This window comes from Macrotis lagotis, chromosome 5, assembly GCF_037893015.1.
Source record: "Macrotis lagotis isolate mMagLag1 chromosome 5, bilby.v1.9.chrom.fasta, whole genome shotgun sequence".
NCBI lineage: Eukaryota > Metazoa > Chordata > Mammalia > Peramelemorphia > Peramelidae > Macrotis > Macrotis lagotis.
Window position 1 is genome coordinate 9,045,475 of NC_133662.1, and position 27,259 is coordinate 9,072,733.

Sequence of the window (27,259 nt, forward strand, 5' to 3'; positions counted from 1 at the left end):
GATATGCATATATATGTAATCAGAGGACAGCTAGATATGTGGATACATATATTGAGGAGACTGCATAGCTAGGGAATTACCTGTCTGTTTACAAACCAAGGTCTCAGGGGGCCAACATCCAGAGATATACATGAGCTTATGAGCCATGAAAGGTGACATAAGAGACCTTTACAAGTAATCATAAACAAATGCAGAGACACAATATGAAGACACTGTCAGGAGATCCTGATGCCCTCTAGACAAGAGAAGTTCCCGAAGGCAGACCCAAGACTGATGCAAGGGAGACACAAATACACAGGTGTCAGAGATTCATAGATTCTCCAAGACCCAGGGAGAAAGAAATAGGAGAGCCAAGATCCAACCTGACAATGCAGTGTTTTAGTGGAAAAGAGGCATGTCTTTCCTCAGCAAAATAACAAATTTAGTATCTTGTCGATGATAGATAATAGTTTACTTGAAAATTTGAATTTTGAGGTTTGTTGTCCTCAACTTGATGATTTGTGGTGTCCCCCCCCAATTTTTTTCTTCTAGGTCCCAATCTCATTCACACAAAAGTGTAAAATGACCCATAATGGTTTAATAATGTGTGAACTCTTCTTGTGAAATCAGCCCAGGCTTGTGCCAAAGGAATTACATTCCAAGTGTGGAGTCTATCTGGTAAAATATTTTGGGAAGGAAAGGGTTATTATTTATTTTATTAAAATTTCATTTTTCCTTTTGAGCAAAAAAGTTAACACCTCCAAAACACATCAAACACTTTGGATAAAATTTCATGAGAGGAATCTGGCATGCATAGCCAGAGATCCTTATGGAGAATTAAGGTATCCTGTATCCCTGCTTCTTGAACTTCTTAATTACCTGGCCCGCCCGGAGAAGTGGAAATAAACAAACCCAAATCAGCTTGTTCCCTGAGTAGAAGAGTCTTAAACTGACCTATCCAAAACTACAGATGTTCCTTAGTGGAAAAAGATTAGGAAGCAAAGGGAGAAGGATTCTGAACTCTCTGAAATGGAAGAGGTGAAGAGAAAGGACAAAAAGAACAGACCTGGAGAGGACGGGGGGGGGGGGGGGGGGGGGGGGAAGAAAAACCAGAGAAGTGGAGGAGAGCTGGATTTTACTGTCTGTGTCCTGGAGGGAGATTCAGGGTTTGGGGGTAGTGGAAGCTGGGGGGCAGGAAGCTGGCCCCAGGGGAGCCATCAGAGCTCATTGATGGGTTGAGCACTTGTTTAGGGTTAGAGCTGCCGCCTCAGGGGATCAGAATTGTCCAGCCAAAGCCATTGTCTCCCCCCCCCTTCCCAGCCTGCCCCTTTGAACCTGACTCCGGAGATCTTTTCCACCTTCCCTCCTCCCCGAAGCCTGGGGCTGGTTATCTGGACCAGAGAGGTAAAGAAGGCGGAACTGGGGTGGGGTGTCAGACATTTGGGTCCCTGAGGGGTAGAGCAGACTGGGCTGTGGCATTTGCCTGGGTATCTGAGGAAAACTAAGTTGAGGGTCTCTGATCCACACTTTATCTTTAAGCAGAGTGAGAGAAACGTAGTGACTCTTAGGCTACTGAGGGGAGATGAGCTTTGGGGGAGGACAGTCCCTTGGCGAGGGAAGCAAATATGCATTTAATTCATTAAGTCACTAGAAGATATCTGGGTGCATGAGAGCTAGAGAGTCAGTTAATGAGTTAATGGGGCGAATCGATATCTGGATCCCTGAATGAGGGGTGCTGTTAAGAGTCTGACTCAGAGTGCATCTTTGGAGAAGCAACTGTATGGGGCGGGGAAAAAGGGTGGGGGGAGTCGAGATACAGTTCTGAAGGAAGGAATTGGAATGCTACAAAGCTGTCTAGGTGACCTTTGACACAGTCTAGGCTCCTGCCTCAGTTTCTCCCCCTCCCCCTACCTGGGGCGGGGGAAAGGGCGGGGCTAGAGGTCAAGGCCGGACTGGGTGGGATTGTGAAGGGAGGGGTAGGATTGTCCACTTTTGCTCTCAGTCCTTAAATCCCCGGGTCGGGGGACCCCGCTTCCGCATGGCCGGACACCTGGCTCCTGAATATTTCTCGCCACCCCCAGGTGGTGGCGGGGCGGGAGGGTCAGAGCCTACGTGGAATTGGCCGGGCTTCCAAGGCCCACCCGGAGGGACTGGAACCGGACCGGGGCCCGACGGGTGGGGAATGGCCCCGTGCCATTTGTACGATATGTGGGGAGGGGGTGTCTACTGTGAGCCTCAGCCCAACGTGGGAGCGATGGTTCCACCTGCCCAGGAGATCGTTGCCGCCGACGGCGACGCCGGAGCCGGGGTTGAGAGCCCTTCCGAGGGCAGCTCCCCAGAGCCCCGCGCCGCTGCCCGAGTCTCCAAGACTGAGCCGGCGGAGAGTGGAGACGAGGTGAGACTGGTGATGAGGAGAGGTAGGAGGCGGAGATCCCCGAGGAGACCCAAGGGCTAGGAATGGGGCTCCCTGGGCCAGGGCTGCGCCGCAGGATGTCGGCGACACCGGCCATCCAAAGGCCTGAAAGGAACCCGCCGGCTTCTGGCCTTTCAAAAGGACTTCGGGAGTGGACATGGGGGTTTTGAAAAATACTACACTGGGAAGTCGGGATAGAATAAGATTCCAAGGTCTTTGGAGTAATTGGGACTAGAAGGTAGGGGCTGGAAACTTGGGCCAAGATGCCTGAAGGTAAAAGGAGGAAGGAGGGTTAAATGCTGCATTGCTGGAGGTATCCTGAAGCCTGTGTAACCTATGATTGGCAGTTTCTCCCACTTTCCAGGTCGATTCGGATGTTCTGTAGCCCCTATTTAGTTTGTACCTAATTTAGCTCCTATCTTCCCCTCCCACACCTCCTCTTTATTCCCCTGGTCTCCTTCTCTGGTCCCGTTTTGTGACCTCAGGCTTAACCGTCTTATCTGGTTAGTCTGATTGAGCACCCATTCTCCTGTATTGTTCCCTGGAAGTGGTGGGTGGGACTGTTTGGTATCTTATTTTGGGTGGAGAACTCTGATCTCTTGGATGGTGTGGATGCTAATTGAGAGGAGAGAAAATAAAGTTGAGTGACCCTGGAAGACTTCTGTTTCTTGGAGGCAGTGATAGATGGAAAATTGGTAATGCTAACTTTATTGTGTCCTTTTGGGTATCAGTTTCTCTTATCTGTAAAATCAGAGCTTTGAAATTATTTGTAAGGTCAATTTTTTAGATGCCATCCAGGTGTCAATGAAATCACCAACAATAGATTGGCTCAACTTTGGTGAAGCTGCAAATGTTGAACAAACATTTATGAGATCCTACTCAGTTAGGCACTGAAATTACACGGATGAAATAAAGCACAACATCTCTCCTCAAGCTTACGATCACTTACATTGGTAGGTGAGACCTGGATGGAAAGAAAATTAAAGGTATATATATTAAGGCAAATTTCATTGAGAAATTTTTTTAAGTAAACAGGAGGTGCATAATAAAGGTGGGTCTTGATAGAGACTAGTTTTTAAGGACTTGGGTGAATGCATTCCAAATAATGGGAGACAATTGATTAAATACATGCAGGAAACCAGACAACCAAGTATTCCAGTTTCTGGAATGTGAAGGGGGCAGGGAGAAATGAAATTGCAGGTTGGAGCCAGTGTAGGGGTCCTTGAGTGCTAGGATAAGGAATGTAGGTGATATTGATTAGACAATAAGGGAGTCCCTGAGGGCTTAGAACCATGGAGTAAACTGCTGAGAACTGACTGGATTATTTTGACAGGAACTGTGGATGATGAACTGATTTTTGAGAAGGAAATCAGGAGAAAATGAAGATAGAACTGGTGGTGTGGAGTGGGGGGGGTGGAGAGAGCAGACTGGATCTGAATACAAAAGATAATGGTACCTGTTGTCGAGAACATGCCATCTAGAAGAGACCCAATCTAGTTAATTTAAAACAATAGGAAAACAATCAAATTAACCTCAGAATACTTTGTACCTGCAAAGGATTTGGGAGAGAGGACTAAACTAGACTTTGCCAAAGATTTAGATGAGGGGAGGGGAGACTGTGGGGGAGGTTTGAGGCATCCTTTCTGGAATAACCTGAACAAAATGTCACAGGAAAAGTTAATGATGTGTATAAAGAGGGATGGCGATGTATTAAAATGGAGTGGTAAGAAATATGGTTGGATAGGTAGGTTAGGGTTGCCAAGGATTTTAAAAAAGTCCAACCAAGGACTTGGTTTTACAATATAGAACCAGGGATGCCAGTGTATGTTATATAGAGGAGCAATGATGAAAAAGCTGTTTTAGGAAAATCTGGCCTTAGCATGCAGGATCGATTGTAGTGGATGAAGACTTGAAAGCAGAGAAACCATTGGTTATTGTCATTATGATGTATGTGATATATAATAGCTGTTGCAACTTGACTGAAAAGTTTCATTGTGTTCCCTCTATTCAAATTTCTTTTTCATCATCTCCTTCCTATCTTAGAGGACAGGGAAGGAGATCTCTTCAGGTCATTTGATATAACCCATATAAACCTTAATATTTGATCGCTATCTCACGTTTCCTTCTGGCATTTTCGATTTCCATCAGCTTTCTGCCTCCAAAGTTATATCTCCTCTGACATATAAAGAATGCTTAATATTTACTCTTCACTCAAATTTCTCAAAATGGGAATAACATGAAGAAAGTGGTTTATATGTTTACTATCTGCACCTACATGCTTAACTAACACTCCACCCCAACAAGCTATTTTGTGGTCATTCTATTGAACTAAGAATCTCCAAGGTGACCATTAACTTTTCTCCTACTACTTAGCAAAAAGCTTTGTTTTTATCTTGTATTGCCAGACTATTTGTTGAATTGAACTCAACCTGTCAGCTAGGTGGCAGCAGTGGAATGCCAGGCCTGGAGTCAAGAAGACCAGACATTTATTTTCTGTGACTCTGGGCAAATTACTTAACCTCTCTCTGCTTCAAATATATATATTTAGTTTTTGCAAGGCAAAAGTGGCTTGCCCAAGTCCACACAGCTAGGTAACTAATTATTAAGTGTCTGAGGCTGGATTTGAACTCAGGTACTCCTGACTCCAGGTCCCATGCTCTATTCACTACACCACCTAGCCGCCCCACAAATATTCTTTATATTATGAAATGATAAAGAAATTTGGGTTTACTTAGTGTCTAATTGTCTGAGACTTTTTTCAGTGTTCCCCTGATCCTAGCCTTTTCCTATCCCCTTCCCATTCTTTATTATGACTTTCCAAGTAATGTTAATGGTATTGCCATTCCCCTCTCTTCTTTCCACCACCAGGCACTGGTCTTCCTCTTGGATCATTCTTTCTATTTCTGCTACTATGGTCCAAGGATAGGCTCTCCTTAGCTTTTATCTGGACAGTGCCTGGTCATTGTACTTTCAATCCCCTTCAACAGATTTTCCTTGTTCTTCTCCAGTGTCTTTGGTTCTAACCTGTTTTTCCAACCTCACTCATTTCCTTCCAGTTAAACTGGACTATTTTCTATTTTTCTTCCTTGAATTTTCTCTTCCATGTTTGCATGCTGAATGAATGGAGAAAAAACAATCTGGTTATAGAAGAGAAGCAACCTGCTGAATTTGGGATCAGATACTGAGTCAGATCTCACCTCTGATACTGACTTTTGTGAAGCTTTCCTCATATCTAGGTCTTTGCCTCTTGTTTGTAAAATGAGAGAGGAATGGCACCTAGATGATTTCTAAAGTCCTTAGCTCTTAATCTCTGATACTATGATTTCTCAAACCTTCCTTGAATCTTTTCCCCCATTCCCACAAAAGGAGAAAAAAAATTATTCTTTGAAGGTCCAAAGCTTTCAGCAAGCACTTGTGACACTTAAAAGTCTACTTTATTTATGTTCCTTAATGACAGACATCTCCTGTGTTATTGATCTTTGTGTCCACAAAGCATTATCAATAAAATTCTCAATAAAAGTATTAATATAAAAAGGTATGTTAAGTAAATAGAATTTGATTACAGATTGGATATTAACCTGGTGCTTTTTACATAGTAGACATTTAATGTGTTGAATGAATGCATATAGGTAATTGAAGAAAGGGGAGAAATTGTTAAAGATGTTAATAAAAAATTAGTTGGAAAGGGATCTTCAGGACTTCATTTACTCAATTGCTTGTTTTTTTCCTATTTTCTGAAATCCCCTGTTCAAATCTTTCACAGCAGCCACAGGAGACCCCTTCCCCAGAGGAACTGGAGCAGTTTGCCAAGGAGCTAAAGCGGAAGAGGATCACTCTGGGTTATACCCAGGCTGATGTGGGCATCACCTTGGGGGCACTCTTTGGTGGGTCTTTTTCTATACACTTCACTCAGAAAACCTTTCTACATTACCTCATTTGATCAGGGACAGAAGTTCCTGAGTTCATCTCTACCCTAGGATGGGGTAACTAAAGTTGGGCGGGGGGGGGGGGGTCTTAGAGGAAGGAGGAGGACAGGGTTAGGGCGAGTCATGTGTCTGGGGGTCTCCCTGAAGCCTAAAAGAAATAAGAACTAGACAATAAAGGTGGGGGGAAAATGAGGAGTTGGCTCGAGTTAGGGTAAAATTGGAGGGTTGGATAGCAGATCCTTGAGGGGAATGGTGTTCTTAGGCCTGTTTTGATTATAGTACTCTCCCAGCACCAATTCATCCCTCCCGAATTCCAGGGAAGGTTTTTAGCCAGACCACCATCTGTCGCTTTGAGGCCCTACAACTTAGCTTCAAGAACATGTGTAAGCTCCGACCTCTGCTACAGAAGTGGCTAGAAGCAGCTGATGACAATGACCACCTTCAGGAGGTATGGGGCAGAATTGGGGGTTGGGGCAGATGGTAGAGGTAGAATAGGCCTGAGGAATAATGCATCATTTCTCTCTTAACTAATTAATAAAGTGCTTTAAGGTATATAAAGCTCATTACTCAAAAAGCAACCCTGTAAAGTGGCTAGTGCCAGCATCTCCATTTTATAGACAAGAAAAATGATGGCTTGGGGACTTGCTTACAAACACCATCCATAGTAACTATCCTTGCCAGAAATTGAACCTAAGTCTCCTGAATCCAACTGTCCTATTTTTTTCTATCATACTCATGTATAGACTTAGTGTATGCTAGTGCTTCCTTGTCTTTTTATTTCCACTAGTCCATAATTCTAAAATAACACACTCACTTGGTTGACTTTGACTTAGTTTTCCTATCTGTAAAATGGGAATAATAAAAAGACTGCTATCTCAGTGTGAATTAAAAGGACTTATTACTGCTTTTACCAACATGGTCAGACTTCAGAACAACATTTATCCTTCCAGAAGAGAGAATTCAATTGTTCCATCTTTTCTTTTCTCAGATGTGCAAGGCTGAGACAGTCCTTCAACAAGCCAGAAAGAGGAAACGCACAAGCATTGAGAATGGAGTTCGGGGAAGCTTGGAGAACATGTTTCTCCAGTGTCCCAAACCCACACTTCAGCAGATTAGCAATATTGCTGAGCAGCTGGGCCTTGACAAAGATGTAAGTATTGCTAATCCTTCCTTATGAATCTAGAGATATCAATTCTTTCTTGGTCTTGTTTTGGACTCCTCTTTCCACTCTTTACCTTTACCATCTCTTTCATTCTGTAACTTTTCACCCACCATTCTTATTGAAACCATGAATATTCTAAAAATATTCAGATTCTATCCCTTCCTACATTTTGGTTGTTGGTAACCCAAGGAAGAGATGCCAAACTTCAGATAATTTCCACTATAAATATAAGAAAGGAGGTTGAAATCTATGTTGAAGGATCATACATCTCAAGCAGTAAAAAGGACCTTGGGAATGAGCTCATCTAACCTTTTCTTACCAAGGAAGAAAAATGAGAGACTAGAGGAATGAACTGACTTGTTCCAGTTCGAACAATGGCAGGGTTGAAATGAACCCAGTCTACTGATGCCTGGTCCCAATGAGTTGCTTTGACATTAGACCATCCCAACTCTTGACAGAATCAAAACCAGACTATTCTCTAGGATTGTTTTAAAGCATCATGTGTATTATCCCAGTAGTAGTGGACTTAATGATAGGGCCAACAAGGGATTGATGAGGGTAGGGTAAGAAGACATGGAAAGAAAGAGTCTTGACTTTTAGAGAGGCTGAGAATATAGTTGAGGAGATAAACAAAATCCTATGAAACCATGAAAATTAAATTGTCTATAGTTATTCAAAAAAACATTTTTTAACTAAATGATTGCATGGAGTGTTTTAAGTCTTGGTTAAAAAACTATTAGTGTGAATGGGATATAATTGGTTTGGAGTACTAAAATAGTAGTCATGAAAGCCTGCCCTCAAATCTACTCTCAAGATATTTATAAACTGTGATCCTGGGTAAGTCACTTAACCCTATTTTCCTCAGTTCAACTGTAAAATGAACTGGTCAAGAAAACTCCAAATGGGAATTATTAAGAGTCAGTTGCAACTTAAAATGACTCAACAGATTGATAGACAAGAGAGGATAAGTTTTCCAAGAAAGGTAAATAGGACAAAGTTGTAGAGGCATGCAATATTTCTGCAATAGATGAATTTAAAGCAAGCAATACAAAAATAGGCAGTTATTCTTAGTTTTTGATAAAAAGAAATGACATAATGGGTGAAGGGAGTCATGTTGTCTTTTCATGATTGTGTGTGTGGGGGTAACAAGGGATTAGAAAAAGAGTAGACACCAGAGGTAGGAAAGTGAAATCAAGGTAAAAATTACAAGATCATTAATCTAGACTACTGTGATGTTTCAGTGAGAATGGAGAGAAAGGGGTTATGAGGTATGTGAGAGAAATTACAAGGAAAAAACTGTTCAGAATTGTGTGGGATATAGAAGGAAAAGGATAAATATGAATATAAGAAGACTCTTGAATTTAGTTAGGACCACCATCTTAATTCTGCTGACATAAATGTGAAGTCTTGGATGCATTCAAAAAGGTGACAAAGCAAATAAGATAATTCTAGATAATGTACATGATGAATTTGAAGCAATACTAGGGACACAGGACATGCTGTAATGCTTCCATACCTTCTTTCAAGATCCTCATCCTTCACTTGAAGCTAGCAGTAAGGGAGGGGTGAGATGGGATTACTCACAGACCTTACCAGTATTCCCAATTTTCATCCTTCAGTTAGCTTCAAACTGGTCCTCTTTTCCCCAGTCCATTGCATAAGCATGGCTTATTCGACTTTTTCTTTTTCTCCCTAATACTTACTCTCTCTAACTATTTCTAGGTTGTCCGGGTTTGGTTTTGTAACCGGCGCCAGAAGGGCAAGCGAAGCAACGGCAATTCACCCCGAGAGGATTTTGAGGCAACTGGCTCCTTCCCTGGGGGACCTATGGCTTTTCCCCTACCTCCAGGCCCTCCTTTCAGTCATCCCAGCTATGGGGCCCCTCATTTCACTACTCTTTATTCCCCAGCTCCTTTCACAGAGGGGGATGCATTTTCCCCTCTCCCTGTTACCCCTTTGGGCTCTAACATGCATTCAAGCTGAATGGCTAGTCCATCCTTGGACAGAGAAGGTGAGAGAATAGAGATGAGGAACCCAACAAAATATTATGAGGTCTGGAAGTTGGTCAATTAAGTTCTCTAAATCCTGGGAGTATTTAGGAACAGGGAAGAATGAGATCAATATTTCAGAGATTCATAAACAGATTTTTGAGGGGGAATGGGTGGGGGGAAGTTGGAAAATTTGTTTATTAGTTCCACATCTCTTTTATCTCCCAACTCTTAAATAAAACAATCTTAAGCAAGTCATATTGAATCAAAGCCCTTCAAGTATTTAAAGACCTCTTTTGGGTCCTCCCCTCTGACCCCTCCAAATTAAACATTTGCTTCAACCATTCAATATAAAATAGTTAATATTTTATGTGGTATTTTAATGTTTGCAAAGAACTTTTCAATTTATCTTATTTGATCCTTACAACAATCTTGTAAGATGTTGCTGTCTAATATTGGAGAGGAAATTGAGATGAGAGAAGTTAAAATTGTTCACTTTGGGCCCTAAAAAATCCAAAGTAGATTTTAACTCTGGTCATCCTGACTCCTGAGTCTTAACATTATATATTGTTGTCTTGTCATATAACATGAAATACTTTGTCCTCTTGGTCCTTATAGAATGGAATACCAGAAACTGAACATTACATACTTGATTTGGTGTGATTGGGAGAAAGCAATTAGGTGCCTGGAACCAGGAAGATCTGAGTTCAAATTTGACCCCAGATCATTATCAGTTGTATGACTGGGAAGTCACTTAACCAACCCTGTTTACCTCAATTTCCTTGACTGTTAAATGAACTGGAGAAGGAAATGGCAAAAAAAAAAAGGAAATACCAATCTTTGCCAAGAAAATCCCAAATGGAGTCAGAATTGGACATGATTGAGCAGCAACAAGGACAAAGAGCATCCAAGACTCTACCACCCCTCTTAAAATTCTATACTTATTGATGTAGCCTAAGGTCTGAATTCAAGAAAACCCCAGTTTAAATCTCATCTCCGACTATAGCTGTGAGACCTTAGACAAGTCAATTTAACTTTGCCTGTTTCTTCATCTATAAAATGGGGATAACAACAGTATCTTAAACCTCCCAGGGTTGCTATGAGTTCCAAATGAGATTATTTTTGTAAAATGCTTTGACATAGTGCCTGGTACTGTTAATGTTAGCTACTACTTTTAGCTTTTTTTTCTGCTGCTTTCATATAATTAGTTCATATTAGATTTGTGGGTTGATAAAATGCCTACATTTCCCTATGAATTATCTATCCTTCATCACCAACAGTTATCAAGTTATATCCCTATATATTTGCTGAACTTCTGCAGTAGGATTATTGGATCATGGATCTAACTTGGAAAGTTAGTTTTAGGCACTTTTTGCCTCAACCTACCCAAGAGATCTGACACATTTTAATGTCATTCCTTTTGTGCTCCCTTTTAACTCTAGAGTCAAATACAAACTACTCTAGATTTGAACATGCCATCTTGCATTTCTAAGTATTTCCATATACTTTTTACACACTTCTCCCCCTTAGTTTCAAAGCTTAGTAGAAATTTTCTTAATGCAAGAACTTTCCAGGATTCCTGCTTTAGGAAGGAACCAATTATAAAAGTGTACTGACTGTAGTCTAGATATTGTTAAATGTTTTACAAGCATTTTTGAATGTATGTGAAATGGAAGGCCAAGTAGAAAAAATGCAAAATAAATTTTAACTCTGACCTAGGACAATGAAAATCACCATACTGACTGAACATCAGTCCCAGTTGTGCTTATAAACCTCAACAAGGGGGAAAAGACAGATTGAACTGGAAGGAGATGCACTGTAGGTTTTGTGAGGACATCAATTCCTATTTTGTGTAGTCAACTACACAAAAAACCATCTGTAGAAGAAATAAGGACATCAGTGAGAGAAAATTAAGAATAAATCTCTTGAGCAAGTAATGTTTTTGACAATTAACTATTGGGATATAGGAACACTATTTTTTTTGATTAAACTAAAATTTGATACAATATAGGATAGCGCTTCATTAAAAGACCTTTTCCAGGAAGGTGTCTTCCCACTTTATTTCAGAATTGTATGAAAGGTTACAATCCCTAATCCTAAATAAAAAGCTATGGTCCCTAAAGGTGCAATTATTATGGAGACCTAACCAAAGGTCCCAATTTGAAAAGGAATTTGAGTGTACAGTTACTCTAGAATCAGATTGGTGTTGGTAGATGGATGACATTGTTCTCAAAATATTGTTCTGAGTCTAGCGAAAGATTAATAATTCATAATTCAAATCTTTGATTTTGCTATCCACACATAGTGGCCATATCAGATGTGTTTTTCAACTTCGTGTTCACTTATGGAATATTCCAATACAAGTAATGACTTTAAAAAATTTTTTTAAGGCAATGGGGTTAAGTGACTTGCCCAGGGTCACACAGCTAGGTAATTAAGTGTCTGAATTCAGATTTGAACTCAAGTCTTCCAGGCTTGGGCCGCTGGGCCATAATGACCTTTTTAGATATCAGATTTAGGGCAATGAAATACTACTGGATTGTAGAAATAAAAATGAATAAAAGGCAATGAGGTACAGGATTGGGTGAGTAGAAGCAAAGAATGGGATTAATTTCAAAGTTATTGTTGAATTGCAAATGGAGAAAATAGCTTTCAGCAACTGATGGAATTAGAAGATGGGCTGTTTGTTAAGGGCAAAGGATAATAGTTGAAACCAGTGCTGTTCTGCTAACAAATTGAATGCCACCAGCTTGTGAATGTGGTAAGGGAGAACGTGGGAAAAATTATAGGCAGTATTGGAGAGAATTTCCAGTTTGGAATTGCAGATAATTGAATTTTTAAAAAATTATATTTTATATGTTTGCATTTAGTCTCCCCTCCTAGAATTTAAGTAGGGATTATTTTACATAGTGTAACCTTCAGGCAGAAGCTGGAGGACCATATTTGTCATGATGTTTATAGTGGGAGATTGTTTTCAGATGTGGGTTGACCTAGATGGCTCCTGAACTACCTTAACCTTCCAGGTCTGAAATTCTGTGATGAGACTGTTAACTCGTATTCTATCCAGTTACTCTTATTCTCTCAACTGCCTTGAAAAATGTGTACTTAGTGCTTCCACTTCCTCACCACTCTTTCCTTTGCAATGTATCTTATATTCCCTACCCCACTTCTGCAACTACTCTTTTTTTTCTTTATGGCTTTTTAAAAAATTAAAAATTTTTTTACTTTTGCAAAACAAATGGGGTTAAGTTGCTTATCCAAGGCCACACAGCTAGGTAACTATTAAGTGTATAAGGCCAGATTTGAACTCAGCTGCTCCTGACTCCGGGGCCTGTGCTCTATCAACTGTGCCACCTCGGCCCTCCTAAATTTTTTTTAAGAATGATTTTATTTATTTTGGGTTTTACAATTTTCCCCCTATTCTTGCTTCCCTCCCCCCACCCCCACAGAAAGCATTGTTAGTCTTTACATTGTTTCCATGGTATACATTGATCTAAGTTGAATCTGATGAGAGAGAAATCATATCCTTAAGGAAAAGAAATAAATTATAAGAGCTAACAAAATTACATAATAAGATTTTTTTTTTTAAATTAAAGTTCTTTGGTCTTTTGTTCAAACTCCATGATTCTTTCTCTGGATGCAGATGGTATTCTCCATTGCAGATAGCACCAAATTGTCCCCCATTGTTGGCACTGATGGAATGATCAAGTCCATCTAGGTTGATCAATATCCCTGTGTTCTGGTTCTGCTCATCTCAGCATCAATTCATGCAAATCCTTCTAGGCTTCCCTGAATTCTCATCCCTCCTGGTTTCTAATAGAACAACAGTGTTCCATGACATACATACACCACAGTTTATTAAGCCATTCCCCAGTTAAAGGACATTCTCTTAATTTCCAATTCTTTGCCATCACAAACAGGGCTGCTATATTTTTGTACATGTGATATTTTTACCATTTTTCATCTTGTCTTCAGGTTATAGACCCAGTAGTGGCATTGCTGGGTCAAAGGGTATGCATATTTTGTTTACCCTTTAGGCATAATCGCAAATTGCCCTCCAGAAAGGTTGGATGAGTTCACAGCTCCACCAACAATGTATTAATTTCCCAGATTTTCCACATCCCTTCCAACATTGGTTATTGCCAATTCTGGTCATATAGGCAATTCTGATAAGTGTGAGGTGGTATCTCAGATGCTTTAATTTGTATTTCTAATAAGTAATGATTTGGAGCAATTTTTCATATCACTGAATTGCTTTGACTTCCTTAGCTTTAAATTGCCTTTGCATATCCTTTGACCATTTGTCAATTGGGGAATGGCTTGTTTTTTAAAAAAATTTGACTCGCTTCTCTGTATATTTGAGAAATGAGACCTTTGTCAGAAATACTAGTTGTAAAAATTGTTTCCAATTTACTACATTTATTTTAATCTTTGTTACAGTTGTTTCTTTTCTGTGCAAAAGCTTTTTAATGTAATCAAAATTATCTACTTTGTTAATGATGCTCTCCATCTCTTAGTCATAAACTGCTTCCCTTTCCATAGATCTTTAAGGTAAACTACTCCTTGATCTTCTAGTTTGCTTATGTCTAAATCCTGTATCCATTTGGATCTTATCTTGGTATAGGGCATGAAGTGTTGGTCTAAGTTTCTTCTATGCTAACTTCCAATTTTCCCACCAGTTTTTTTTTCTCAAAGAGAGTTTTTGTAGCAATAGCTGGACTCTTTGGGTTTATCAAATAGCAGATTACTATAATCATTTCCTGCTATTGCACCTAGTCTATTCCAATGATCCAAGGCCAACAGTAGGCAGTTTTGATGACTAATGCTTTATGATTTCAGATCTGGTAATTCTAAGCCTTACCTTTTGCACTTTTTTTCATTGAAACCCTGGAAATTCTTGACTTTTTATTTCTTCATATAAATTTACTTACAACTTTTTCTAACTTTTTAAAGTAATTTTTTGGAATTGTGATTGGTAGGGCACTAAACAAGTAGTTTAGTTTTGGTTGAATTGCTTGACCTATCCATGAGCAGTTGATGTTTGCCCAGGTATTTAAATCTGATTCATTTGTGTGAGAAGTGTTTTGTAATTGTTTTCAGATTCTTTTTTTTCTTTTAGGTTTTTGCAAGGCAAATGGGGTTAAGTGGCTTGCCCAAGGTCACACAGCTAGGTATTAAGTGTCTGAGACTGGATTTGAACCCTGACTCCAAGGCGGTGCTTTATCCACTACTCCACCCTTGTAATTGTTTTCAAAAAGTTTTTGAGTCTGCCTTGGCAGGTAGACTGGTAGGTATTTTATTTTGTTTGAGGTTACTTTGTTTGGGATTTCTCTTTGTAGCTCTTTCTGCTATATCTTGCTAGTCATTTATAGAAATGTTGAGGATTTATTTTATATCCTGCTACTCTGCTAAAGTTGCTAATTATTTCTAGTTATTTTTTAGATGACTTTTTGAGATTTTCTAGGTATACCATAATGTCACCTGCAAGGAGTGAGAGTTTTTATTATTTGAGTTTCACAATTTTCCCCCCAATCTTATTCCCCCGCCCCCATGGAAAGCACTCTGTCAATCTTTACTTTGTTTCCATGTTGTACATTGATCCAAATTGAGTGTGATGAGAGAAATCATATCCTTAAAGGAAGAGACAAGAAGTCTAGGAGGTAACAATAAGATATCTGTTTTTTTCCCCCTAAATTAAAGGGAATAGTCCTTGAACTTTGTTGAAAATCCATGATTCTTTCTCTGGATACAGATGGCACTTTCCTTTGTAGACAGCCCAAAATTGTTCCCGATTGTTACACTGATGGAATGAGCCAGTCCTTCCAGGTTGAACATCACTCCCATGTTGCTGTTAGGGTGTACAGTGTTTTTCTTGTTCTGCTCAGCTCACTCAGCATCAGTTCATTCAAATCCCTCCAGGCTTCCCTGAATTCCCATCCCTCCTGGTTTCTAATAGAACAATAGTGTTCCATGACATACATATACCACAGTTTGCTAAGCCATCCCCCAACTGAAGGACATTTACTTGATTTCCAATTCTTTGCCACCACACACAGGGCTACTATAAATATATTTGTACAAGTGATGTTTTTACCCTTTTTCATCATCTCTTCAGGTTATAGACCCAGTAGTGGTATTGCTGGGTCAAAGGGTATGCTCATTTTTGTTGCCCTTTGGGCACAATTCCAAATTCTCCAGAAAGGTTGGATGAGTTCACAGTGCAGTTCCACCAACAGTGTAATAGTGTCCCTGATTTCCCACAACCCTTCCAATAATGATCATTATCCTTTCTGGTCATATTCCAATAATGATCATTATCCTTTCTGGTCATATTGGCCAATCTGAGAGGTGTGAGGTGGTACCTCAGAGCTTTAATTTGCATTTCTCTAATAATGATTTAGAGCAATTTTTCATATGGCTATGGATTGCTTTGATGTCATCTATAAATTGCCTTTGCATATCCTTTGACCATTTGTCAATTGTCTTTTTTTTTTTGGAGTTTTCAAGGCAATGGGGTTAAGTGGCTTGCCCAAGGCCACAGGGCTAGGTAAGTGTCTGAGGTCAGATTTGAACCCAGGTACTCCTGACTCCCAAGGCCTGTGCTCTATTCGCTGTACCACCTAGCCACCCCTTGTCTTTTGTTCTTGAAGACTAGAAGAACATCAGGGAGGTGACATGCAGGTGAACTGAGTCACCAGCCTTACTTTCTCCTCTGGAGTCATCTAGATCTAGTGGGCAGACATGAATCAGGATAACTGAAGATAACTCTGGATATGAAGCGATCAGGTTTAAGTGTTACATAGGTGGTAAGTGTCTGAGGTCAGATTTGTACACTGGCACTCTACATATTGTGCCATCTAACTGCCCTTATGTAGCCAGGAAGAACTATGTTCCAATCCAGGTTCAGACACTAGCTATGTGACTCTGGATAAGTCACTTTATCTTGATTGCCTCATAGCCAGGGCTATCAAAGGTATCATATGTATCATATCATCATGTCTAAAGTCAGGCTAATAACAGCACTCATCCCCTTGGATTATTGTGAGAATCAAATAAGAAATTTGTACAGCATTTATAAGTTTAAAAGTCTTATCCTGTCATATCTTATTTGTACCCAATTTTTTTGCACATTTTCTTCCTCATTAGACTGCGAGGTCCTTGAGACCAGTAATTTTTTTTTTTGGCTTTTTTATGCATCACCAGTGCCTGGCACATTAACAGGCATTTGGTTATACTAAGTGACTTACTGACATTATTTAAGAGACCTCAGCCACTCTTTGTTTTTATGTTGCCTTCATTTGGGAATGTTTCTATCTCCTATGCAGAGAGCCATCTCTGTAATAGAAAGTGAAAAAGAAAGAGGAGAGACACTAGGCTTGGGAAACTAAGCAACTTTCCACCCAATTCTGAAATTCTAAGTGAGATTCCTAGAATTCACTTTTGCAAAGAAAGGAGGAAGGGACATTTTCCCATTTCTTCTTCAGTGCCAACCCCTTCATTCTACAGATGGGGAAAACCTCAAGTCTCTAGACATTAAAGGGCAAAGGGAAATATGACTTCCTCATTATCTTTTATGCAGGGCAGTCAGGTGGCTTAGTGACTAAAGTGCTTTGCCTGCAGTTGAGAAGATCAGAGTTCAAATGCAGCCTCAGACACTTTCTAGCTGGGTTTTGCAGGAAGGGGAATTTGGGATCAAGGGCATAAGAGCCAGGATGCGTCTCAGCTATGAGCAGGTCTTTCTGTTTGAAGAGTAGGGAAGAAGAGAATAAGGGAGAATACTCTTTAAGTTTTGATATGAGCTGGAAAGAAGTCAGCTGAGGAAATTAGCCAGGTGAAATGGGAAGCTAGGGCGCATGGAAACATGAGGAAATGAAAATACACTTGAGGAGGAAAGAGAAAATTGTAGAAAGGGATTGAGTATAGCAAACTGCCAAGCATCAGTCAAGACTCCGCTGAAATTACAGTATGCAGTTTGTACTGGGAGAAATCTGTTGTATTTTATGACTTTTTCCACTAGTGTTCAGTAGCTTTGAAGAGCTATTATTATGATGGCAGGGTCACCCAGAGTTGGAGCAGGTCAGGAGATTCTAGGCTGGTAATTTATTAAGGTTGTAGGCCTCTCGGTCACACTGCTCTCCAGACAGGCTTCCCTTTTTGAATTTCCACCCATACTGTCAAATCCAATTGAAATGTCATTCCATCTAGAAACCCTCAACAGATTCTTTTCCTACTTTCTTAGTTACCTGCAATTATCTCCTTCCCCTAACAGTGATCTCATTAGGTCTTTGTTTCCACCTTTCTAACTTTGTGTCTTATTCCCCTACTGGTACTTGAATTTATGACATTCTTTTCAACTTCCCAATCTACACTAAATATTATACTGCATTTAACAAATGTTTGCTGTCTTTGGCTTACAGAATACTGTATCTTCCTGACTCTTTGTCTACTTTACATCTGGAATCAAAAGATGAGTTTCTGTTCTTAGATTTGCTATCTATGACCTCTATTCTCAACTTGTAAAATAAAGGATTTTGATTAGATGATCTCTAGCTTTTTAGCTCTGAGTCTCCACTATGCATCACTTGATAAGGAAATCTTTTGTTTTTACTTCAATTGTTTCAGAAAACACTTGTCTACAACTACTTTGGTCTTCCTTATATAAGGGGAGGGGGAAGAGTTGAGCCCACAAATTGACTGAATTTGATGTTGAAGACAGTATTCTATGCTGATAGTTTCTCAATTCTCCACTAAAAGGATGAACATCTATTTGTTGAAAACTCACTTCCCTCTCAACTTATTCATTTCCAGTGTCCAGAGTCAACAAGCCAGACACTGTTTAAGTACTGGCAATATAAAGATAACAATGTAATGGGGGAAACAACATGCAGACAACTATGTATGTATGAATAAGAAATCTCCAAATAAAGGCCCTAAAATTAAGGGGGACAGGGAAAGACCACTTGAAGATGAAATTTTAGTTAAGATTTGAAGGAAGCCAAAGTAGCAGTGATAAATGGGGAGAGGTCAGTGAAAATGCATGGAACAGAAGGTCTTATGGGAGGAATGGCAAGGAGGCTAGTGTCATTCAATTATTAGTATGTGGAAGGGAATAATGTGTAAGATTAGAAGAGTAGGAAAGGGCCAGGTTATGGAGAATTTTTTTTTTAATTTACTTTTGAAGGTACAAAGAGCTACTAAAGTTTATTGAACAGGAGGTTAACTTGGTTAGACTTGAGCTTCAGGAAGACCAGGACCGGGGTGGCTAGGTGGCTCAGTAGTGGATAGAGCACCAGCCCTAGAGTGGAGTACCTGAGTTCAGATCCGGCCTCAGACACTTAATAATTACCTAGCTGTGTGGCCTTGGGCAAGCCACTTAACCCCATTGCCTTGAGAAAAAAAAAGAAACCTAAAAAAATAAAAGTGCTTTAAAAAAAAGATCATTAGTAATTCTGGAGAGGGCAGTTTCATTTGAACGATGAGGTCAGAAGTCAGATGGAAGACAAGAGAGGGAAAGAAGAGGGGGCTAGGTGGCGCAGTGGATAAAGCACCGGCCCTGGAGTTAGGAGTACCTGGGTTCAAATTTGACCTCAGACACTTGATAATTACCTAGCTATGTGGCCTTGGGCAAGCCACTTAACCCCGTTTGCCTTACCAAAAAAACCTAAAAAAAAAAAATAAGACTGGACAATAGCCAACAGAAAAGATCCAGTGGGTATTTTTTTTTTTTTTGGAAGATGAGGGAGCCATAGATGGTATAGGCAGCAGAAAAAGTTAATAGACTAGGAGAGATTGAAGATTATTGAAAATAAGGGTGGTGGAGAGTCTGTTGAAAAAGACAATGAAATGGGATCAACTCCTGCATGTAGAAAGATTGATCTTGGTAAGAAAAGCCATCTCAACATTTGAAAAAGGGGACAAGGGGCGGCTAGGTAGTGTAGTATTTAGAGCACCAGCCCTGGAGTCAGGTGTACCAGTTCAAATCTAGCCTTAGACACTTTATAATTACCTAGCTGTGTGTCCTTGGCCAAGCCACTTAATCCCATTTGCCTTGCAAAAAAACCCCTAAAAAAATTTAAAAGGGGACAAGATCCCCATGTACAAAAATATTTATAGCATCTTTCTGTAGTGACAAAAAAAAAATTGAAAATTGAGCAGATGACCATCAGTTGGGGAATTATTGAACAAATAATAGAATGTGAATGTGATGGAATGTTACTGTCCTGTAAGAAATCATGAAGAGTTGGACTTGAGAAAAACCTGGAAAGACTGGCATGAACTGATGCTGAATGAAGCAAGCAGAGCCAGGGAGCACAATGTACACATTAACAACATTTATGAGATGATCAACTCTGATGGACTCAGCTCTTCTCAGCAGTACAGTGATCAAGGACAATCCTAAAAGACTTGTGATGGAAAAAGCTATCCACACCCAGAGGAAAGAACTGGATTCCGAATGCAGAACAAAGTATACTATGTTTAATTTTTAAAACTTCTTTCATATTTTTTTCCTTCAGTTTTAGTTCTTTCACAACATGACTAATATGGAAATACATGAAACATTTTTCGTGTACATGAAGTACAACCTGTATTAGATTACTTACTACCTTGGAGAGGGGGGAGGGAAGAGAGTGACAGAAAAATGTGTAACTCAAAAACTTACCATCTCTTCACATGAAAGAGTGGAGGAGATAATGGCAAAAATGCTGCTGCAATATAAAATGTGGGAAAAGAAGAAGCAGATTCATAGTAAACAGCCTTTTTTAATAAAACAATTTTATTTAAAAAAATTTTTTCCCCCAACATGCACTGATAGCTTTCAGCAATCTTTGTTTTTTTGGCAAAGTTTTGAGTTTTACAATTTTCTCTCTCCCTTCCCTGGCAGAAAGCAATCTAATAGAGGTTCTATTTGTGTAATTATGCTAAACTTAGATCCATATTAATCATTGTGAAAAAAAGCATCAAATCCAAATGAAAAAACCTGAGAGAAAAAAAATGACATAATAGATCACTTTTAAAAACTGAAAATAGTAAGGTCTTATCTCATTTAAACTCCACAATTCCTTCTCTGAATACAGATGTATTTTCCATCACAAATCCCTTAAAATTGTCTTTACTATGCTGCTGAAATGAACACGTCCATCCTGGTTGATCCATGATGTGTGTTCTTCTGGTTCTGCTTGTTTCACTCAGCATCAGTTCACACAAATCTTTTCAGGCTTTTTTAAAAACCCCATCCCTTGTGATTTCTTACAGAATAGAATCCCATTTCCAAAATGATAGGCATTCCCTCCATTTCTCATTCTTTGCTATCATAAGAGCTATGAAAATTTTTGTATATGAGTTTTTTACCCTTTTTTGCGAACTCCTTGGGAGACAGACCTAGTAGTGGTATTGCTAGATCAAAGGGGATGCAGTTTTATTGCCCTTCCGGCATAGCTCCAAATTGCTCCCCAGAAAAGTTGGATCAGTTCACAGCTCCAGCAACAATGTGTGACTCAAGTTTACTCACATCCCCTCCAACATTGATCATTTTCCTTTTAGTCATATTTAAATGACTATTTTTAAAAGTAAAATGAGGAAAGATTTTCAGTTGAGAGAATAAGATGTGGAGTGGTAGAAGGTTTAAATCACTGGGGGGTGTGGTATCATCACTTTGAAAAGAGATAAAAGAACTGCTTTGCCATATTGAGGGTCCTGTTGAGATTATGTAACATAAATTTGTAGTGGGTTTGGTCAACATGATTTTATGAGTTTTCTTCAGCATCAAGAGATGCAAAGGAAGCAGGGGTAGGAGTAATCCAAGGTTAAAGTTCAACAGGGTAGGATCAACCACAGAATTAGGTACTCAAGAGAAAGTGCATAGTTAATCTAGAATCAAGATAGGGAAGGAGAATGTAGGCAATACAGGGATGATGTCTTGGAAAAAACTGAAGGGTGCAGGAATTGGAGGCTGCAGTGATGATTAAAACAGGATTAGGAATTGTAAGGAAGGGGCAGCCAGGTGGCGCAGTGGATAAAGCACCGGCCCTGGAGTCAGGAGTACCTGGGTTCAAATCCGGTCTCAGACACTTAATTACCTAGCTGTGTGGCCTTGGGCAAGCCACTTAACCCAGTCTGCTTTACAAAAAACTTAAAAAAAAAAAAAAGGAATTGTTAAGGAAGAGAGAAAGGTGCCATGATAACAGATCGATTCCCATTTTAAATGCACCATTAAATGTTGACAATTGTTTCCATGTTTATTGGACTGGCTTTCCTTTCTACTTAAATTAATTTGGCACCCTTTTCCTCTGAAATATATCTCAACTGACTTCTTCAGGGAACTTCTTCAGGGATTAAGGGATTAGAAGCTATCTAGATCTTAGTCAAGTTTAATTCAACATATACTGAAGTGAGTGAGAAGGGATGAAGAGCATGGGTAAAGTCTATGGAGTTAAGAAACAAATTAAAAGGGAGTAGTCAGCAGCTGGTTCTTTATTTGGAAATAAGCAGAAAGGTTGGAAAGGGCAGATCAGAAATGACCAAAAATTGAGGAAATGGATATAATGACCAGTGGAGCTTTGGGGCATGCTGTTTTGCTAGAAGCAGCATGTTTCAGGGATCAGGAACTCCCCCCCCCCCCACTTCCGTACCCTCTCATAAAACCAAATTTGAAGTTTTCCAGAACCTCCCAGTGAAATATTATTGCTAGCTTTCTGGTTCCAGGAATATGGCATCTGGGCACCAGGACCATGGAATCACCTCCATGTTCTCTAACAACTGCTGGAGACAACTACCACAGCCAAAAGGCCCTTTTCTTCATGTTACTTTAGAGGCCTACTAAGGTCCTTTCGTTAGGATGCATGGCAATGGGCAATTCCTTCCTAGAAGTCTTTCTTCCTGGGGAGGGAAGAAAACCCCTTTCATCTTATCATATCCAACCTCTTGTTTGGGTCCCATCTCCATGGAGTGCTAGCAACTTGCCATGATCTTTCTTAACTAATTTTCATCACTTAGGTTTGGCAACTAGAACAGCGGTAGTCAGCCTCTTGGGCAGCCCGGTAGCTGCAACCTGCACAGGCCACATGGAACCATGCATCACAGCCATCACATTGGACCCAGGCCACTGTCTCTTCCTGGGGTGGTTGGCAGGTGGGTGCTGCACAGGGGTCTCCTCCTCCAATTGGAGGGGTAGCTGAAGTCTGAGATGACATGTACTTCCGGGGACGGCCACGTCGCTTTCTGAAAGGGGGTTTCATAGAAAGACATAAAAAAGCCTTTAACAAGAAAGACAGAAATGTGCTTCTATTCCTAACAATAAGTTTTGGGGGTCCAACTTGAGTTGGTGTAGCACTCAATAGGAAATAGCTGCCCTGCTTCTGAGTAAGAGAGTATGGGACGGGGAAGGAATGTTAGGTCAGGTAATTGAGAGGCCTGGGTTCATATTCTGACAGTAATACTAGCTTTATGACCAAGGGCAAATCATGGGATCTTAGGTTTTTGAGCTTGTAAGGGCTACCAGATCCAAACTCTCTCATCCTTCATAGACCAAAAATGATGCCTATAGAAACTGTGATTTGTCCAGAGTGATAAAGGAAGCAAATGGCAATGGCAGGATTTGAACTGAAATTCTCTGAGTTCAAATTCAAGACGCTTGCCATTGTGTTATACTGCCTCATTTTGGAAAAAACCAGAACATATGTTTACATGGTTAAAATACTGTCATTTAACCTAAAGTTCAGTTTTCTCATCTGTGAAATGTGGATAATACTCAGTGAGTTATGAGTTAAAAGCTCTATAAATATTTCTTTCTTATGCCCACTATTCCTTTCTTCTTCCCCATCTTTGTTCTTGTCACCCCTCTAGTTTTTTTCCTTAGTTCTACCAAGTTCCTGTTTCTTCTTCTGTCTTATCTCATAAGACAGAGGATATGTAAACATCTGCAGAGTCAAATGATGAATATGATTTTTCTGAGCTGGAGTTTTTCCAGAGCCTTTTGTCCCCTTCCTCTCTTGAGAGCATTTCCCCTTTTCTTCTGAGTCAGGGGGGAGAAAGGGCTTCCCAAAGTTTAGGTTGTCTCAGAGTATACATACTTGTGTGTTTGTGTGTGTGAGAAGAGGAAGAGGTGAGGGGATATAATGGCAGACTAGAGAGAACAAAGATGTGGGCCATTCTCAGTTCCCTCTATCTCTGAAGTTAGAACAGTCCTCCCACTTACCCACTGGGCGTAACTGGAGTCTTCATTCCTCGAGGCTTCTTTCTGGTTTCAGCCTGAACTCTGGGAGGGCTTTCTTCAATTCCCTCCTCATCCTCTAGCTCAGCCAGCACCTTGTGTGCTGACTTCCGACGATTCCGAGGAGCTGGAGGTGGGGTGGGAAGTGTGATACCTGCTTCTCTAAGGGTCACAGGAAAGGTCAGGCTCTGACCTCCATTTCTGACCTTGGTGAATGTGAGGGGCTGAGGCTGGAGTTTGCTGAGACTGCCAATGGAGCTGAGGATCAGGGTAGCCTTGGGAGTAGGGGAGAGGGTGCTGAGGGGACGCTGTGGGGCCCCCCGAGGGGGCAGCATAGGCCAAAACCCACCTCCACCTTCTGATTCTCCTCTAGCTCTGGGGTTAGTGATAGCAGCAAAGTCCTGGGGTCGGACACAAACATGCTGGAACATGAAGTAGAACTCAGGAGGGCTGGCTCCCAGGGGCCCCTTAGGGCCAAAGGTTAGGAGGTCACTGTCACTCAGTTCTAGCTGTCAACCCCTGGGGAGCTTGATATTGTTGACCAGGGTACCTGCAAGTAGAAGAGAGAAAGAAAGGGGGGGGGGGAGGGAGGGAGGGAGGGAGGGAGGGGGAGGGAGAGAGAGAGAGAGAGAAGGCAAGACAAAGTTAACAGTCAAAAAATCATGCAAACAATTTTCTTAAAGTGAAATCAAGAGGTGACATCTTTTCCTCCCACTTCAACCTCACTCAGATTATAACCCAAACTCTTTTGAGGATAAGGACTGTTTTTGTAAACTGTAAAATATGAAAGGGGTTTATCATTCATTTAAAGAAGGAAATGAGATCTGCCAGAGTTCTATAACGTAGCAAGTAAGAAACAAGATGGAATTTGAATTTGGAAAGTGACTCTGTCAAGCAGTGAGTTCATAGGTCTAAGGAATTAGCTTCTCCCTAGGCTCCTATCCTGCCTGGTTCCTGATGAACTGGAGAGATTGGAGGCTGTCCTGATCATCTCTGCTCACCAGTCCTGGGAGTTCCCTAACACAGAATGCAGAGAGTTAGGAATTCTTCCCCCATCCTTTTTTAATCATAATCTGTAAAAACTCAGTCCTCATAAGGAACTAGTCTGCTAGTTTAGAAACCCAGACCTGTTTCAACAGAGACAGTCCAAGTTTTGGGATTTACCTCCCTCCCAACCAATATGGACCCTCTAGGACTTCCCTGAGGTTTATGAGGGATAGACATACCTTCTGTTTCTTCTGCATAAAATATTGAAAAAATTATTTGGGACAAGAAGAACCTTTTCTGAAATCTATGGTCAGTTAAGTGGCTCAGTGTGTAGAGCATTGCAGTCAGGAAGAGCAGAGTTCAAATATAGCCTCAGTCACTTACTAGCTATGTAACCCTGTGTAAGTCATTTAATCTCTGCCTAAATCCACGGGAGAAGGAAATGCTTTTCTAAGGTTCAAAAAAATTCCATGGGGCACAAAGAGTCACATACAGTTGAACAGCTGAACAATAACATGGTTAGGCCAAAGTAACTAAAAAAATATGAAAAGCTTTGGGAACTTGGACTGCTAGTGAGCAGCAGAGGGAGTTATGTCCATGTTGGAGACATCATCTTAAAAAGTCCCTATATTTTTTTAATTTCATAGCCAACTCCTTGAAAACCTGTGCTAGAACTTTCCTGACTTTTCCTCTTCTTGTCCCCTCTTTTCTCTGACTCCACAACAAAATCTTTTATCTTGTGTCCAATGTTCCTGGGGCCCTTTTCATGCTTTCCAAGGTGAGAGAGCTTTCTAATCTACTAAAATAGAGGTGGTATGTATGAAATCTGAAGAGCGAGCTTTCTAGTTCTTTTTTGTTATTTACCATGAAGAAAACCATGGCATCATGAAGGTGATGCCATGACAAGCATGTGAATTGGATTTGAGTGAGGGGTGCTATGTTAAATCACCAGATTCCTTATCCCCTCCTGTCATTTGAATCCAGGGACCAGATATGATCAGGATGACTAGATATGGCCCTTGGAATCTAGGAAATCAGGGTTGAATGACTTGCCCAAGGTCACACAGCTAGTACATGTCAAATGTCTGAGGCCATATTTGAACCTGGGTCCACCTGACCCCAGGGGGCCAGTGCTCTATTCACTGTGTCACTTAGCTGCCCCAACATTTACTATTGATTCTGGTCAAAGCATAGTTAAGTTATCCAGTTTCTTCATCTAAGCCTTCCCTGTAACAAAGATATTTACACTATATATTTCACAGAATTGCTGATAGGAAAATTACCAATAAACCTTAAAAGTGCTACAGAAACATGAATTGAGTCACTTAACCTGAACCTCAGGAAACTATAATGGAGATACTTTTTTGAATTACCCATCTCATATATTTTAAAGATCAAATGACATAGGGTAAATGAAACAATTTTGTAATAACAATATTATAAATACAAAGCTAATCTCATAATTCAACTAGGGAAATAATCTGCTCTGATAAGCAGATACACACACACACATATTCTTCTCAGCCAGAAGATACATACCTACATATACACATACCATATAAAACATAACCCAAGAGCAGGTATCTTTTGGAGTCTTTTTGGTCATTGCTAACCCAAAAGAGAAGGAATTCTAATGGCAATAACAGGAGGGGTACTATTTTTGATCTTGTCAAGGTCCTATAAAACTTCTTAAATTTATACCTATCTTTTCTGCCTAAAAACAGGGCCAACCACGTCCAGGCTCACCATAGCTACTGCAATCCTCCAGGCTGACTCGCCAGTGGTCACCTTGGCCTTTAGCATGCAGCTTGGCATGGACCGGGGAGATGAGGACAGGTTCACACTGAGGCCGAAGCATCACATCACACAGATCAGCCCGGAGACCCAAGTGGTAGGTACAGACAGCCCCAGCTGGGGGATGAAAAGTATAGGGGTCTCCACCTCTCCCAACCCCCATTCGAAGCAGCTGGAAGCAGGGTAACATGGGGGGAGGGGCTTTTCCCTAAAGGTGCCCTACTAAAGTCAGAGAATACATAACTCTTTTCACTTTGGGGCAATTAAAATTGAGTTATTTTGATGCAAAATAGGAGTACAATTCTTGTGTAATTTAAATCCAGAGGTGCAGTGCAATGTAAAATTGGAAAGCACCTAACCAACGTAAAGAAAAAACGATGCAAAACTAAAGGGGGCAACAGCTTGGCTTTGAAAGAAAAAATTTAAGGTGTCATTTCCTCTGAAATGCAAAACTAAGGAATGTTCAATTAAGGAGGGCTCAAAACCTGAGCAATTAATATTCAGACTACACTTAAGTTTATGTAGCATAAGGAGACGGTTAAACAGCTATGAAACCAGTTTTCACCATCGTTCAATATTAACTCGGTCATTCAGCGCAATTAGGGGTGAGGCGGCCCTTTCTTTCCAAGGGGTTCTTGCAGAGGCCCTCCCCCCACAACTGTCCCGGCTGAAGCCTTCACTCGTGTCACCCCGAAAATGCGGGCTGAGACTTCCTTTTTGTGGAGTAAGACGAAGCAAGGTCCCTTACCTCCCTCCCCCGGAGAGCAACGCAAGCCCGGGGTCCTGCAGCTTCCGAAGCAA

The 27,259-nt window shown here is 40.6% G+C and overlaps 2 protein-coding genes across 4 annotated transcripts in view; one reads left to right on the top strand and one right to left on the bottom strand.

Annotated features, from left to right (window-relative positions):
- POU5F1 (POU class 5 homeobox 1) overlaps positions 1–23,960 on the top strand; it is a 28,150-nt gene extending 4,190 nt beyond the window's left edge. Inside the window, exons 1-5 of one of the 3 annotated variants that reach the window (XM_074236741.1) lie at positions 2,018–2,374; positions 6,156–6,276; positions 6,636–6,766; positions 7,307–7,468; positions 9,203–23,960. In XM_074236741.1, the coding sequence (XP_074092842.1) occupies positions 2,018–2,374; positions 6,156–6,276; positions 6,636–6,766; positions 7,307–7,468; positions 9,203–9,463 (1,032 nt within the window). In that variant the 3' untranslated portion in view covers positions 9,464–23,960. Of the gene's footprint in view, positions 1–2,017; positions 2,375–6,155; positions 6,277–6,635; positions 6,767–7,306; positions 7,469–9,202 lie in introns of those variants that run through there. The other 2 variants (XM_074236742.1, XM_074236743.1) reach the window with 2 other exon arrangements.
- On the bottom strand, positions 20,124–27,149 carry TCF19 (transcription factor 19). Its single transcript, XM_074236740.1, is given in 3 exon segments — positions 20,124–22,686; positions 23,663–24,227; positions 26,411–27,149. Coding segments are annotated over 3 exon segments (1,032 nt in total). The 5' UTR covers positions 26,649–27,149; the 3' UTR covers positions 20,124–22,457.
- Positions 27,150–27,259: the final 110 nt, after the last annotated feature.